We start from the raw sequence: 14,987 nt of genomic DNA, 5'->3' as shown, positions 1-14,987 counted from the left end.
TTTGAGGATATAATTGCACTTACCCTGCTACAGCTGTTTCTCGCCATATCCATTCAGCGAAGCCTGCATTCTGAATTTCATTGAATCGGTGCATTTCCCTGTCTCTATGTAATGATGTTGTATATACCAGTTTTGAAATCCTTGGTAAGTCATGGAATGGTCGTCATGTCTGGAAACAAATCTTATAACTAAGCACTAATCTGGATGATTTCGCTATGAGTCGAGTATTAAGCTTTGACCCGACTAAACAAGACTTCAAGGCCCTGGCTGTGAAAATGAAGAGTTGAAACTGTTTTACGTTGATGAAACATTATTTGTTGTGTGAAGGCGTATATTTTGGTTACTCGAAAAAATAAACTATCACCACTTCAGTCAGTAAATTACAATTTATTCTCGGCTTGGATTTGAGTACTCCAATTGATGTGCCCAGCTCCAGCTATACCTACTTCAGACCTGTGTAACCTTTTCGTCCCATCTTGTACTATCCGCTTATAACATGATATTCATACCAATGCTGATATGACAGTCAAAGTCAACTGTTACGCAGCGACTGGAATGGAGTAGTGGCAATACTAGGGTACATAGATTATGTAATTTCTGCATCTGTGGCATTACCGTTTTTATTCGATGCAATTTCTTCCAGGCACCAAGTCGAACACATCCTTTCCTTGTTCGGCCGGTTCCTTTTCAAATCAAACGGGAAATGTGAGATGGGAAGATTGTGATGATTGTCCTGCCGGATTTTATTGTGACGAAGGGTCCGTGGATCCAGAGCCATGCCCTCCGTAAGTTTCTAATATAAGATTTTGTTATATAAATTTATCATATTATATTTTTCTCTGATGTTTTACTATCTCCATGTAAGATTAGTAGTAGATGTGAATGCTTGTCTAGCGTACATGTTTTGCCATGCCGTTTCTGTATGGTTCTGAGAATGCTGCCTATAGTGCACACTTCATGCTAAATGCAATGGGAGTGTAATGTTGCTATCCGACTGAAATGCTATATAATAAAGGCTGTAGGCAACGCCAACCTCGAATGTGTATAGATAAGTGGCCTATAAAAAAACAACTTTTGGTCATGGTGGAAAATATATGTGTATGGGATTGTATGAATTCCTATCACCCAAATCCATACAGATGTTTAGTGTGTGTTCTATTACAGTGATGGACTTCATAAATAGCATGTGAAGTGAATCTTTATTCTAAAATTAGGCCCAGTAAGGATTTTTACCTGATTGATATATAGATATTCCATTTTACGGAAACAAAGCTAGTTTTATACAAACAATACTCAATGACAAAATTAATCTATGGTTGAACTGCCCATCAAGGTAATTATGACGGCAGCTATGATCATGCTGAAGCTGTTTAGACTGGGATGTTGCTGCCTATAGAATGAATTGTATTGAAAACATGATGCAAATGGAATCCCGTCAGAAAAAGGATTGATATTGTTGATGTGATTACGGCTGAGAGGTTCCGAATGCTTGCACAGTGGAACTGTGACTTGAAAGTGACTCGAAAATTAACTCAAAAATGGGATTCAAAGTCTTGAGTCATTTGATGTTTCTCATACATCTAGTCAAAGTCAAGTGATTTTATGTTAGTCAAGTCTCAAGTCATGTCAAATTGTTCAAAATGAGACTTCGGTCAAGTCACCTGTATTCACCTGTATTCACTATTCACACGAAAGAGATGCTATAGCGATTCTTTGAGACACCATATTAAACCTGTGTGCGAGAAAAGCCTGACCTAACCAATTTTCTGATACATTCTATCATATTACCACAGCAACCGTGCTTACTAAAAACGGTTATTACCAGCTATTAGACTTTCTATTGATGCAGTATTAGTATACGCGGAATGTTACGCCGTATTTTGTTTCTTATGGTAAGTGGTACAGTACACTGTCTCCTTTTACAGAGGTACTTTCAATGCGGACACTAGTTCTCTAGATGATAGCGCTTGCACGACATGCCCGGATGGTTATTACTGCCCAGACAATGGCACCGAAGAAGAGGTTCCATGCGGTAGAGGATATTACTCGGTGAATATTTTTGCAATGATGCTGTTTCTAGAATCTAGATGCTACATGATTTTTTGATGCTGGAATTGACTTCAACCTTTTCTCATAATCGCAATTTGTGATCTCGTTGAATGCTATGAAGATTTAAACAGTATACAGTCCATATAGTATCGTACACGGAACTCGCAAATATCGTAGTGAGGTTTTTTCCTTGATATTAGGACATTGGAGCTTCTGAATGTACCGTGTGTGAAGCGGGCTTTTATTGCGACACAAACACGACGTCAAGACAGCAAATGGAGCTTTTCAAATACTGCCCGGCCGGCATGCACTGCGAGATAGGACGTACGTCGGGTCCAAACTTGTTGAACGACTCTTGTCCAGCTGGTTTTTATTGTCCCAGAGGAGATCAAGTAAGCTGCCGAGTCCAAGTATATCATTTTGTGCAATTGAAGGCATGATTTTAATTATTAGCACGCATATCCACAACCTTGCCCGATTGAAACATATAGTGACAAAACTGGACTTGAAGCGGAATCCAATTGTACTTTCTGCACGGAAGGCAAATACTGCAATGCTGAAAATTTGACTGCGCCGGTAAGCGATTGTATTTTTTGTAAAAATGAGTAGTAAACATCGAAAGCGAACCCGTTTACATCATGTATATCACTGGCACACCTTCGAAAGACGGAATTGCGCAATGTTGCTTGCTTGCAAGCTCGGTAAAAGTGCTCATTGCTTTTCCTTTCACGTGTGCCGTTTAATGAATGGGACCTCAGCTGTCTAGAGATAGTATTTTGATCCACCGCTGACGCTATTTCATAAGGATTTTAGATACTTGCAATAATTTTTTCGGTTGGAAATAGCTCTATATGATCAGGGGAGGGTCAAGAATCTGCACCATTTCTTCCAAATTTATATCTCTCGACAAATTGGCTTCCGTCAGTCCCGCATCTTGACAAATATTCAGTTTACGGTTTAGTGGACAAAATAGTGCAGTAGTGCACAAAATACTCTCTAAAATATAAGCCTACCTGTTAGACATCTTGCTAAATATCTCAAATTAACGGTAAGACAAATTAAGGCGTTCACAGTACATTATACCGAAATATCAAATACTCCACAGCGAAGATCTTACTCTTTGCTTTGTTAAAACCTGGAACAATTGAGAAATGTGCTGAATTTGAAAATTTTTGTCACATTACCTATGCCTACCACGGTTATGTAGTGGAGCTATCTGTCTGCAACCTCTTGATTGTATTGGAAGCTGGCAAAATATGTTAGTATGTCACCTATATCAGTTCGAAAAGGATTTCATAACTATTATAGTCACATTGGAGAAATGTTTATGTAACTGCGGGTTTCATGGTACAATCAAAGTCAAACAAGATTTGATTTGAATTTGCGTCAAATTGCTCTTGAAAGTCTGCTTCAGAAGCCTTATTTTTTACGTACTCATATGCTTCACAATTGAATCTTATTGTTGATCCAATCAGATCGAACTATTAATCTATTCAGGAGGGAGATTGTCCAGGTGGATACTACTGCCCGGAAGGTACCGGCCCGCCGGATAGCTATCCGTGTCCAGCTGGAACATATCTGAATGGATCAGCTGCAGTGTCGTCAAGCAGTTGTGCGGAATGCATATCTGGCCATTACTGTCCAAATCAGGGCACGTCCGTCCCGACGATATGCGAACGAGTATGTGGATGATATTAGGGCTGGAAAAAGTCGAGTATCTGAGGGATTTGATTCTGAATCTAGTGTTAGGCTTGAAGTTGACTATGATGTCATTAAAGTATGGATGACGTAGAGAGATCAAATGTGCACCATTAACGTGCCATGCCACATAAAGATAATGATTTTATATTTTCGACAATTGTTCTTTGTGACAATGCTTTGGGTGGATCATGACTTCACAGAAATATCATTCCCTCTATAGTGCCTGGCAGCTCCGTAATGCATGTTCAGGATGCTGTAATAATAATTGTTGTTTATAATATAATTCTTAATGGAAAGTGATGTGTAATTCTAGTTCTCTAATAATCGTCTCTCTCTGCTCAACTTCAATTATTGCGATTAATACTCGATTCAGATTCGAGTACTCGGATCATAATGATGAGTTTTGCAAATTGGGTGATGATATCAATTGCTTCTTTTTCTTCTAATCCAGGGACGTTATTGCCCGCCGGGTACAAGTAACGTGCTCCCCGCTTGCAAGCCAGGCACGTATGGTAATTCGACAGGTTTGAAGACTTCCTCCGAATGCACACCTTGCACGGGCGGCTATTACTGTGCAGGGGTTGGTGAAACGGAGCCTACGGGAGAATGTTGGGCTGGATATTATTGCACAGGACAGGCATACACACCGGTATATATTTTTTCCTCTCAGACACACAATTTGTAATCTTGATTTCAATACTACCTTCATTGCAGTACCATTCATTTACGCAATATTTCTGTGTGCCCTTATCAAGAGTTGACAACACAATGACAGCATATTAACAGAAGTTCAAATGAAAAGATGTTTGATAAAATGTGATTCAACTATGTTCTTTTAAAAGAACGTTGGACGAAGTCGGCCGTAACAATGACTCTGCGGTAGTCATATAACAAAATACGGAGATAACAATACGGATAACAATACGGAGATACGTTAAATAGACATGTAGCAGTAAAAATTAATAAAAACTTTTTTGGTTTCATCAAGTTTTGCTTCATGGACTACATTCATAGCAGTTATTTATTTGCCTCAAAGACTTTCCGTGTGAATGCAATGACTCAATATAATTCAATTCAATTTATTGCTTATAATTTCATGATTTCAATACACCACAAGGCTGTGATACATTGAAAAAAAGAAGGTGTCGAAACCAGTGCTTTGGAGCAGTCGTACATTTGGAACTGCTCCAGCTCCAACTCCGGAGCTCTCTTTTATCATAAATTAGCTCCTACTTCAGCCGCGTCTCCCGCAACTGTGACTCGGTAGTAGCCGTCGCAAGGAACGCCGTACACTGTACAAGTCAGTAGCCGCGCCGTACACTGTACAAGTCAGTAGCCAATGGAACTGCAAACTCGCAAGTGACATTGCGCAACAATTCAATAATACGAGTGTATCAAGCCGACATGAATGAATATAGATGCGGGCCTCCAAATCGAAATGTGCAGCAAGGTCACATTTTTATCCTCTGGCGTTGGCTTAAATATTCGTCTCATTACTAATTAGGTAAATTGCTCAGCTCACATGCATGGTCTTTTTATTTTTCGAACCACACAATTGGCCATCGTCGTAGTGCTGAAAGCGAAATTGCGCGTATACCCATAATAAAGTAATTACGGAGTAAGCGCGGCAAATCCAGCCTACCCAGGTTTGGCGCCCATGTATGGACACGGACATTGAACATGGTTACTGGTTAGTTACAAAATGTTATGCCAAAGAGGCAACAATTCCTAATTTTGTGAACGATTATCATCGAAAAATTATGTGAAATCAATCATAAGTAAAAACATCTTATAAAGTACATCGGAGCCGGAGCTACCGTTTAAACAACCGACTCCGGGGCTCCAAGTCCTTGCTCTGGCTCCAAAACCTTGGTCAAAACGACTTGGAGCATTTTTTCGAAATCAGACACCCACCTGGCTTCGGCGATATAAAAAAGGAGGCATGCACACTGAATGAAAAGTAGAGGAAAATAATATAAAAGGACAGTTGATGAAAAAAGGTGGCATGTGTCGGTAAGTGAGATTGCTATGTCAGGTCGTGATCCTGTAAAATAGATGGCTAACTAATAACTAGTATCGATCAGTTATGAAAGCAATATGCCAGTTTTATACCGACAGTCACTTAAGTTCTTAAGTTACTTAAGATCTAGTTTACAGCCTCAGGTATGCCATCTGATATTGACCAGACCAGGTTTTGGCAGCTTTCATGTGGCGCGGCTCAGGTAAGATCTTGATGAATTTTTGTGGTATCTTGAGCAATTTTCTATTATGTTGATAGACTTCAATGATTTAACCTTGATTACTGTCATTATGCCGTGCTTTACATTACATCAGAAGTCGGGAACCTTTTTTTGCCCGAAGAGCCATGTTCGCCCTATATTTTCCAGTTAAACTCTCAAAGAGCCATACATGTCAATCAATTGTTACGTCGCAATTTCGAATTCGTGACGTCATGGTAGTACTAATTCGAACTGACTACATGGGATCCGTCGTGGGCGGCCGTATTTTTCTGTAAAAACTCGTAGACTACTAATCATCCTGTGATAGCGCAATTCATTGTAAAAAGCTCAGAATTTATAGTAACTGATATTAATCTAATATAACTATGCCACTGATTCTGAAAATCTAAATATTGATCAACTTGTTAATTAGGCGGTGATATTAACGTTGCACTACACGCCTACATTTTAACGCCGGTACTTGAAAGGTACTTATGAGCGAAGCGTTGCTTGTAATTCAGATTTGTAATTGGAATATCAATTCCAAGGCAGTTCATTTCCCGGCGTAGATATATTTGTCATCATAGATATATAGATGTATTTGAAAACTAGATTGTCATATAGATGTCCCTACATCTACTATTGTCTTGATCAACCAATGTATGTTGCAATCCAAGATTACGCAGCGCGCGATGCCAGGTACATTGAATTCGGGAGGGATATTCGTCGCTGGCGCTACAGCAACTTAAATTTGAGAATTTTGTAAAGGGGTCCGAGCCCTTAACCTGGGACACGCCACTGCCTACTTATTTATGCTGCCACGAGAATACTTATTCCTTCCGTAACAAGTTGCTGCAATATCGATAAAATTGAATACAAATTTGAAAATATGTCAAAGAGCCATATCTTATACCCACAAGAGCCATAGGATCCCGACCACTGCATTACATTAACCAATCTTAACAACGCACCATACATGTAAACTTAAATATATCGTTTGGACCATTGAGTTTCCAGGCTTTTTAAATTGGCAGCAAGTGATCAGTTCGATTAGTTCACAAGTTACCGCCTCCTATCGCACAGTTTGTAGCTAGTTAATGGTCATCTTTCATTATTTTCGAACCTATCGAGTGGGGTGCTTCAATGAACGCATATTGTGAAGCTGGTAACTGCAGTTAGGCATTATTCATTACGATCCTGTCACTAACTTTGCACATAATGCTACAATTATTGTGCTACTTATTTCTATTTCTTGTGTGAACTGTCTGTCCTTTTGGCCTGAAAAGAACATTTTTGACGTAAAAACTGCAAATTTTTTACATAAAAAAACTTTACTTAAACGAAATCTGACCCTATGAAGACAACAAAAGTTACTTCTCTACATTCTCGGGTAGAACGTGTCTGTCCTTACTAAGTAGCTGCCCAAGAATCGTGAAAGAACGTTCAACAGCAGCAGTTGTTGGCTGATAACAATAAAGTTGTGTGTACAGTCGTACACGGCTGGTAACGCACCGTGTTGCTTCATTCTTACAATGTTGTCTACATCACAACCTTTCATCATGCGCTTCTTGATATAAGAACCAATGCCCACATAGTCTTGCTTCAATTTGGAAATTACGGAACATTGAGCATGACACCTTTTATGATTCATAATGGGCCGTCTACATTGATAGACCTATAAATTAGGCTGCCAGCTGTAAAATGTCGAATGATAAGTTCACTGCCAGTGAAAAATCTATGATACAAACAGAATGCAGGTTGCAAAATATTTTTGACTTTGTGAACAATTTTGACAAAATTATGACTTATTTGTATTGTAACAAAAACCTAATAATTAAATATGTCAAATTGTATTTTTAAAATTTATGTGTTTCAATTTTCAAACTATTCGATGTCTCACAAAAAACAGTCTCTTGTGCCACGGCTTGCGGATCCCCCACCTGTGGCAAAGCATTTTGTAATTTCATTTTCAGACTCCAAATGATAGCATCACCGGTGACATTTGTACGAGAGGTGGTTATTGCGAGCAGGGCTCCGCCTATCCGTCCCCTTGTCCCCCGGGATTGATATCGAACTATGAAGGTAGAAATATACTTTTAAATTTAATCCCGTGTGTTTACGGCAAATTTTTCCAATCGCTTTTCTTGGAAAAGGTGTCGATTCGATCAAATCAGGAATGATATACCAGTACCTATGATTTTTCCCAACATCCAGGAGCCATCAGCCCAGACAACTGCACACTCTGCGAAGCCGGTTCTTTCTGTTCTGGAGCATCAGGCACAAATGTAACCGGACCTTGCGATCCTGGATACTATTGCATCGGAGGCTCCTGGAATTCGACTCAGTATACGGCGGATCCTGGCCACTATGCTGGAAGAGGCGCAAAATTACAACAGCCATGCGACAGAGGTAAAAATTCTATGAAATTTCTTTTCAACCTTTTTCGTATGCTACATTTTTTGTTATTAGTTCTGTCTTTAGTCGTAGACATCTGGAGGTAGTGAACTGCCGATTAGGCGATTTCCATTATCTATGTCTTTTCAATGCCTTCTACGTTATATGGAGTTAGCCATAACCAGAGGTGATTGCCATAGTCAGTTTCGCTACTCAAGTAGAAATAGAAGTAACGCTGTGTACTTCTGCTCAATTACAAGTAGTAGTAATTCTCGATAGCAAAACTACTTCAAGCGGAAGTAGAAAATAATGATATAAAAACGACCAAGTAAGTAGCGTAGTTTCAAGAAGTAGATTGGGTTCCAGGGCCACGTAATTTCTGCATTTAATCGCAGGGGGATACTTTAGAAATCACAAGTTACATCTTCGCGACTAACGCAAAATGGCTATTGGCACTACAAGTAGGTGCAATCTTCGGAAATCTATTCTGTCAAATCAGTGGTTCTCAGCCTTTATTCCTCCAGCGCCCCTTATCAAGAATTGCCTAGGTTGCGGCTGCTCTTTGATAGGCATAATTAAGTAAAATTTTGAATCTCTGCTTATCCTGGGGTTGATTTCAAGGTAAACCTTTACACACACTGTACCATTCCTGTAGTATTATGCTCGACTTCATGGAAATTTGTATTCCCAGGAACTTATGGACCATCAGCGGCACTACCTGAATGTATAGCGTGCCCTCCCGGACAGTATTGCAACACGACGGGAATTGTGGACCCACCTTTATGTCCACCGGGGCATTATTGTCTCATCAACTCTTCTCTGCCTACTCCCTGTCCTATAGTAAGTACCGTGCATGACTCGAGTTTTTCAGTCCCGGTAATGTATGGATAGTTGTGTGTGTCGTTGTAGTTTTATGGCAGAACGCTCGAGACATCATGACTCAACCTATCTATGACTAGACTAGATATTAATTTAATTTTTTTTATAAAATCCCCTATCACTTGAAGTGCCATACCACAATTTGTAGTTCAAAAGTTAGTATTGAACATTAATTTTATAGTAAATTTTAATGTAATGACATAAAGCTGACATCGACACAACAAGAACCGTGTTATGAGTATATTGTCAAATAGTTTTTAATATACATGATATGTTATTTTTATTGATGTCATAATTTATATAATGTACGTACCATGGATTGAATATGGTCTATATATCAATGAATTGTGCTGTATCTTGTAACATATGTGTGCCATTATATGGAACTTTGATTTGTACAATTGGATGTTAGAAAAATTTATATGTTTGTTTATACACCATTTAATATATGATGCTAACTTTTGGGTGGGTAGGCTTTTGATATAATGCCGGAATATGCAATTAGGTGTGAGTTCTGTTTAAAAATATAGTACTTTTTCGCTTTTGCCCAGTTTGTTTTGCTCAAAATATTTCATTCTACTTGCGTAGGGCACCTACAATCCAGTTGAAGGATCAGAGGAGGAAGAAGCCTGCATGCTCTGTGAAATCGGATATTACTGCAGCAAGGTAACCGACGTATTTCTGTAATTTTAAATGGGCCAAATCAGCACAATCTTATCACAGCTGTCGGGCATAGTATAGCTTTTCAATCTTCTTGACGTTCTTGGCTTACAGCGTGGACTTGATGCCACTGAAGGACCATGCGAAGCCGGATATTATTGCGATGCACGCGGTTCGAATACAAGCATTCCGGACGAGTCGTCGGAATTTGGCGGCCCCTGTCCGAAAGGATATTACTGCCCCGAGGGATCAGATAACCCGGAGCCCTGCATTTCAGGTGAACGATTAAGCTGTCATAAACGTTAGCAGAATTGACTGCTATTGTTGTCAGATCTTCAATGGGGCTGGGAAAACCATTCACGTAGTCAAGTCCAAATCTAGTATCAATTGTAATGATTTGAGTCGAGTTTGAGTCGATATTTACTGGTAATGAAAATATACACCTTGGTACCGGGAGTAATATTTTTTCAACAAAAAGTATAGTGTCAATCCTTTTTTCGATAATGGGATCCTGGACATTTCTGTTAGTTGTATCTTTTTATTGAAAAACATGTTATAAAAGGATTTGAATGAGAATTTATTGAACAACATTTCTGTTGAGTAATGATTGGCCCTCCCGTTGAAATACTTGTGGTCCGGAAATATAAAATTATTTCGTTTGACGTGTATTTGGCATCATTTTCCTTATGCGGCTATAAAATAATTCATATTTGAATTTCTAGGTCGTTGTTACTGTTATGATGTACTAATAGGTGATAGTGTAATACTAGACTTTACAATCGAATGATACAGGTATTCCATTTGGTCCAGCCCTAACATGCATGCAGTTTAACATGTTTTGTTCGTTTGTCTTTACAAAGCTCCTGCCACTGTTTTCATTCAACAGGTACTTACAACAATAATACAATGTCTACCGACCAAGGAAATTGCTCTGTTTGCCCTCCGGGAAGAGTGTGTTCTGTGGCTGGATTGCCAGAACCAGATGGGGATTGTGCTGCAGGTGCATAGATTTATTACTCAAATAATTTTGGTAATGGCTCGAAGGAGCTTAGGACTTTAGACTCAAGTTGGTACCCAGGCTGTTAAGTTGGAAGTCGGGGTTTCTTTAAATTTGCTCTTGATAGAGATGGAGTCAGAGTTACAGATACTTTGTAAGACCTTTTTGAGTCGGATTTGAACTTTAGGAAACACATGCTGGATAGAGTTGAAGTCAGAATTTGTTAAAATGCTTTGAGTCCTACTCTACCTACTTCAAAATTAACCCAGATGTTTTAAAATGTTAACCAAATAGTGCTATTGCAGTTACTGAAATTCGTAAGTTTTACGTGGGGTCGCACCTTCACAAACTTGATTTTTTTCCTCAAGCATGATTGCTTTGATATTTGAAAATAGGTTGATTCACATTGTAATGAAAATATCGAAAAATATAATAATTTTCTAAGAAGACTTATGGAAATGTTAGAGTTAGAGTGGGAGTTGGGATTCCGTAAATAAAATAGTAAAAGCCGGAGTCGTACTCGAGCACTCTGATATTGTAGAAGCCAGGGTTGCAATGACTCGAGTCATGACTTTTCGGTGACTTGACTTGTCTCAAGTAAATATTTTCAGATGTGTAAAATAACTTGACTCGAGTCAATTTGTGTATTGACTGACTTGTACTCAAGTCACTCGAGTCGCCTGACTTGAACCAAGTCGTATGACTCGAGACTAGGACGGCCAAGACAGACATTTCTTTGTAACTTCGAAGATTACCGGGTAGTGAAGTCACGACATTATTGGTATTTCGTCTATCAAAAGTATGATATTATGAATGCGAGCCATTCTATATCATTCGAGTTTAAAAATATGGCTTGAACCGGATTGAACTCAAAACTGAGTAGTGAACAAAATGACTTGAACTCAGACGCGAGTCACAACACGATAACTCGGACTCGACCCGGTGGTGAATTGAAAATGACTCGACTTGACTCGAGACAAAACTATACAAGTGAGATTGACTTGTGACTCGGAACCTTGTGACTTGATTGCAACCATGGTGGAAGTATTTCATTGATTTTTCTTATGGTGTGTCTGTGAATTCAATTCCTAAATCAAGTTATCGGCTCTAGCCACTTTAGAGAGCAGCGAAAAAACTTTGAGGTAGTGAAGTAATTGCACTTTTCTATTAGGTCTATTAGGTCTGTAGCCAATTGATGATGCGTAACCTTCTTACGATCACTCATAAGCTACAATCGATTCCAGGATTTTATTGTACTGGCGGAGCTGACACGGCCGGCGGTGTGCCCATTGCCGGGCAGGACTTTTGGGGCGCTGAGTGTTTTGCGGGATATCGTTGCCCAACTGGTACAGGCTACCCGGAACCATGCCCCGCTGGAACTTACAATACCCAACCGCAGCAGGCCGACTGTGATCCATGCGAAGCGGGTTATCAATGCATCGGTAAGTTGGTTATTTTTGCTTCGAGAACATGTAGTTATATTACTAAGTCGCTTCCTTTTTTTAGGGTATCAAAACTTGACCACTTGTCCAATGGGCTATTATTGTCCCGTTGGAACTGGGAACGACCCCGAACCTTGTCCTGGCGGTACTTTCAAGAATACTACCGGCGGAAGCGACGATTCTCTTTGCTCACCTTGTCTCGCTGGTAAAATTAATTTTTGTTGTTGGTAAAAATTAATTTTTGTGACTTAGTTGGCAGATAATATGGTAGTTCCATGCCGTACAATAAATAAATTGGTCGTCAGATACAGAAATGGTGGAATTAGCCAGTGCAGGTGCTCGAATAGCAATAGAAGTACAAGTAGCTCGATGAATTTTTTCTCAATTAATAGGGGCTGTAGACATTTACGTGACTAATGTGATACGACTAACTGCTCTATAAATATATTCAGTTACTTCGTGACTGACGACCGCCTATAATTGGATGTTATGTCATGAACTGTTTCTTTAGAAAAAGAAAGTGAGTTGATTTTGGAATAAAATAAAAGTGATAAATAAAAATAAATATTTCAGTTCATCTCCTGAATTGCTTTCACAGCTGTCAGGAACCAATGCCCATAATTTAACACGAAGCACAAATAACTAATAGTAAGGTGAATGAAGTGATAATGATGCAGATTGGTATTTTCATGATAGTGCCAGTATCAGAATAACAATATTATTTGCTTGCTGTAGGCCATTCATATTTTAAAGTTAATAGCAATGAATTGTCCATCCTTGAGACATAAATGTGCACATATTTGGCTCAAATGTAACCCAAAGAGGCACTGTTCTGCACTGAATTACTATTTTACAACTTCACCACAGCATTATTTTTATTTTCATTCAAGGATACTATTGTGACGGAGAAGCAAATGTATATCCAACCAAGTTATGCGCTGCCAGTTATTATTGCAGGTGCGTTCTAATACTATCACATTATAATTCAAAGATTTTTGTTCAATATACTTGAGATCTCAATACAGCGTTATAAAGTTCTATAACTTCCAAGTTGAGACTAAAATTTGAGGCTGTATATCACAGTTTACTACCGTAAATGCCAATTTTTTAAAATTGAATTTCAACAGGAGTGGCGTTAACACCAGCGAGCCCGGATCTTCCCCTTCTACGGGAGATGGCGGGCTTTGTCCTCCTGGCCATTACTGTGGAGTAGGCACCGGAGAACCCGAAGGCTGTCCCAAAGGCACATATTCCAATGCAGTGAGTAACTATATTTCAAGCGCTTGATCAGTGCTGAGTAGAGAAATATGTGAATACAAAACAGACCCATTCCAAAATCTGGAAAAAATTATTAGCTATCGCAGATATCCCATGATCCTTCCAGAATTGTTAGGTGCTAACAGATACTGTATACCCAGGATTTGACCCAGATCTGATCTGTCATGCTGAGATTCAGATAGAATAGCTTTGCGATAGTATAGCTTTGCGTCTGATTCATTCATTATCTCATAATATAAGTATTGTTATCAATTCAAAACATCACAAGATTGCTATGAAATGACAAAATTGGATGGTGTCAAGAAGATTTGCAGTGGTCTTTCCTTGAGACATCCATCTTGGATTAGATTAGGTAAATAAGTGTAACGGGAGATAGCATAAACTGATAAGCGATGACTAGTGTTAATTCAGTATTGCAGTTTGAATGATCTAATTGCAATTTTGAATTAGAATTCTTGTTATAGAGGTCCAGTTGAAAAAAAAGGATTCTAGTCTCATAATGCTGAACATCGGTATCTTTAAACTGATTTCGTTTCCGAATTTTTATGATTCCTACGAAGTTCTCGAATTGAATTACAACCATGTTGGGCACAACTTGGTCTATTTGTATAATTGAAATCTTCTTTTTTATGTAGACTGGAAATTCTGCTATGTCCGACTGTGACGAATGTGACCCTGGAAAGTACTGTCCCAACAAAGGACAAACTGCCTCGGAATTGGATTGCAACCCTGGATTTTACTGCACCGGGGGTGCCGCCATTGGTAATCCTACAGGTGGGATGTTGGTCACAGTATGTTTCAAGTTGGTTCATAATTTTGCGTTATTTTGTTTGATAATATAATTTACTTTGTCACAATGTGTACAGAGTCGGCATTGAATGATTTCTAATCTACTTTTATTTCACAGACTTAATCAAGGAAGGTGGCGATGTCTGCCCCGTTGGAAGTTACTGTCCCGGCAATACGCCTGAGCCAATGCCCTGTCCACCTGGGGGTTACAGCAATTTAACCCAGCTTGCTATTTGCACTGAATGTGAAACTGGATATTATTGTCCAGGGGGTACTGAGGATTATACGGTCAACCCGTGTGTGCCAGGATATTACTGTCCGCCAGGTGGGAATGCAACAGTTTTGAAATATTTTTCTGTTTTTTAACCAATTTCATGACATTTGTCGGTGACCTAAACCGTTTTTTCTTTAACTGACCTTCTGTTGAACGAGTTTCCAGCTGTTATCAGATTAGTGTGCATGCATCCTTTTTACTATCCTAGGACACGGGATGTCTGATTTCAAAGACTACTCCAAGTCGTTTCGACACCTTCCAATCTTTTCATTGAATCTCAGTCCTGTGGTGTTTTGAAATGGGAA

General features: G+C 39.1%; 1 protein-coding gene across 2 annotated transcripts in view; it reads left to right on the top strand.

The window, feature by feature from the left end:
- LOC145450119 (uncharacterized) overlaps positions 1-14,987 on the top strand; it is a 113,786-nt gene that overhangs the window by 33,534 nt on the left and 65,265 nt on the right. For both annotated transcript variants that reach the window (XM_080328603.1, XM_080328604.1), the window contains exons 35-52: positions 644-785; positions 1,926-2,049; positions 2,250-2,441; positions 2,503-2,625; positions 3,547-3,729; positions 4,202-4,399; positions 7,943-8,051; positions 8,184-8,378; positions 9,055-9,203; positions 9,831-9,908; positions 10,017-10,179; positions 10,789-10,902; positions 12,144-12,341; positions 12,406-12,546; positions 13,232-13,298; positions 13,469-13,601; positions 14,255-14,393; positions 14,527-14,733. In XM_080328603.1, coding sequence (XP_080184729.1) covers positions 644-785; positions 1,926-2,049; positions 2,250-2,441; positions 2,503-2,625; positions 3,547-3,729; positions 4,202-4,399; positions 7,943-8,051; positions 8,184-8,378; positions 9,055-9,203; positions 9,831-9,908; positions 10,017-10,179; positions 10,789-10,902; positions 12,144-12,341; positions 12,406-12,546; positions 13,232-13,298; positions 13,469-13,601; positions 14,255-14,393; positions 14,527-14,733 — 2,655 coding nt within the window. The remainder of the gene's footprint in view (positions 1-643; positions 786-1,925; positions 2,050-2,249; positions 2,442-2,502; positions 2,626-3,546; positions 3,730-4,201; positions 4,400-7,942; positions 8,052-8,183; positions 8,379-9,054; positions 9,204-9,830; positions 9,909-10,016; positions 10,180-10,788; positions 10,903-12,143; positions 12,342-12,405; positions 12,547-13,231; positions 13,299-13,468; positions 13,602-14,254; positions 14,394-14,526; positions 14,734-14,987) is intronic.

This window comes from Botryllus schlosseri, chromosome 11, assembly GCF_051294905.1.
Source record: "Botryllus schlosseri isolate E-star chromosome 11, Bs_hap1, whole genome shotgun sequence".
NCBI classification, from domain to species: domain Eukaryota; kingdom Metazoa; phylum Chordata; class Ascidiacea; order Stolidobranchia; family Styelidae; genus Botryllus; species Botryllus schlosseri.
This window is presented reverse-complemented; position numbering and strand designations above follow the sequence as displayed.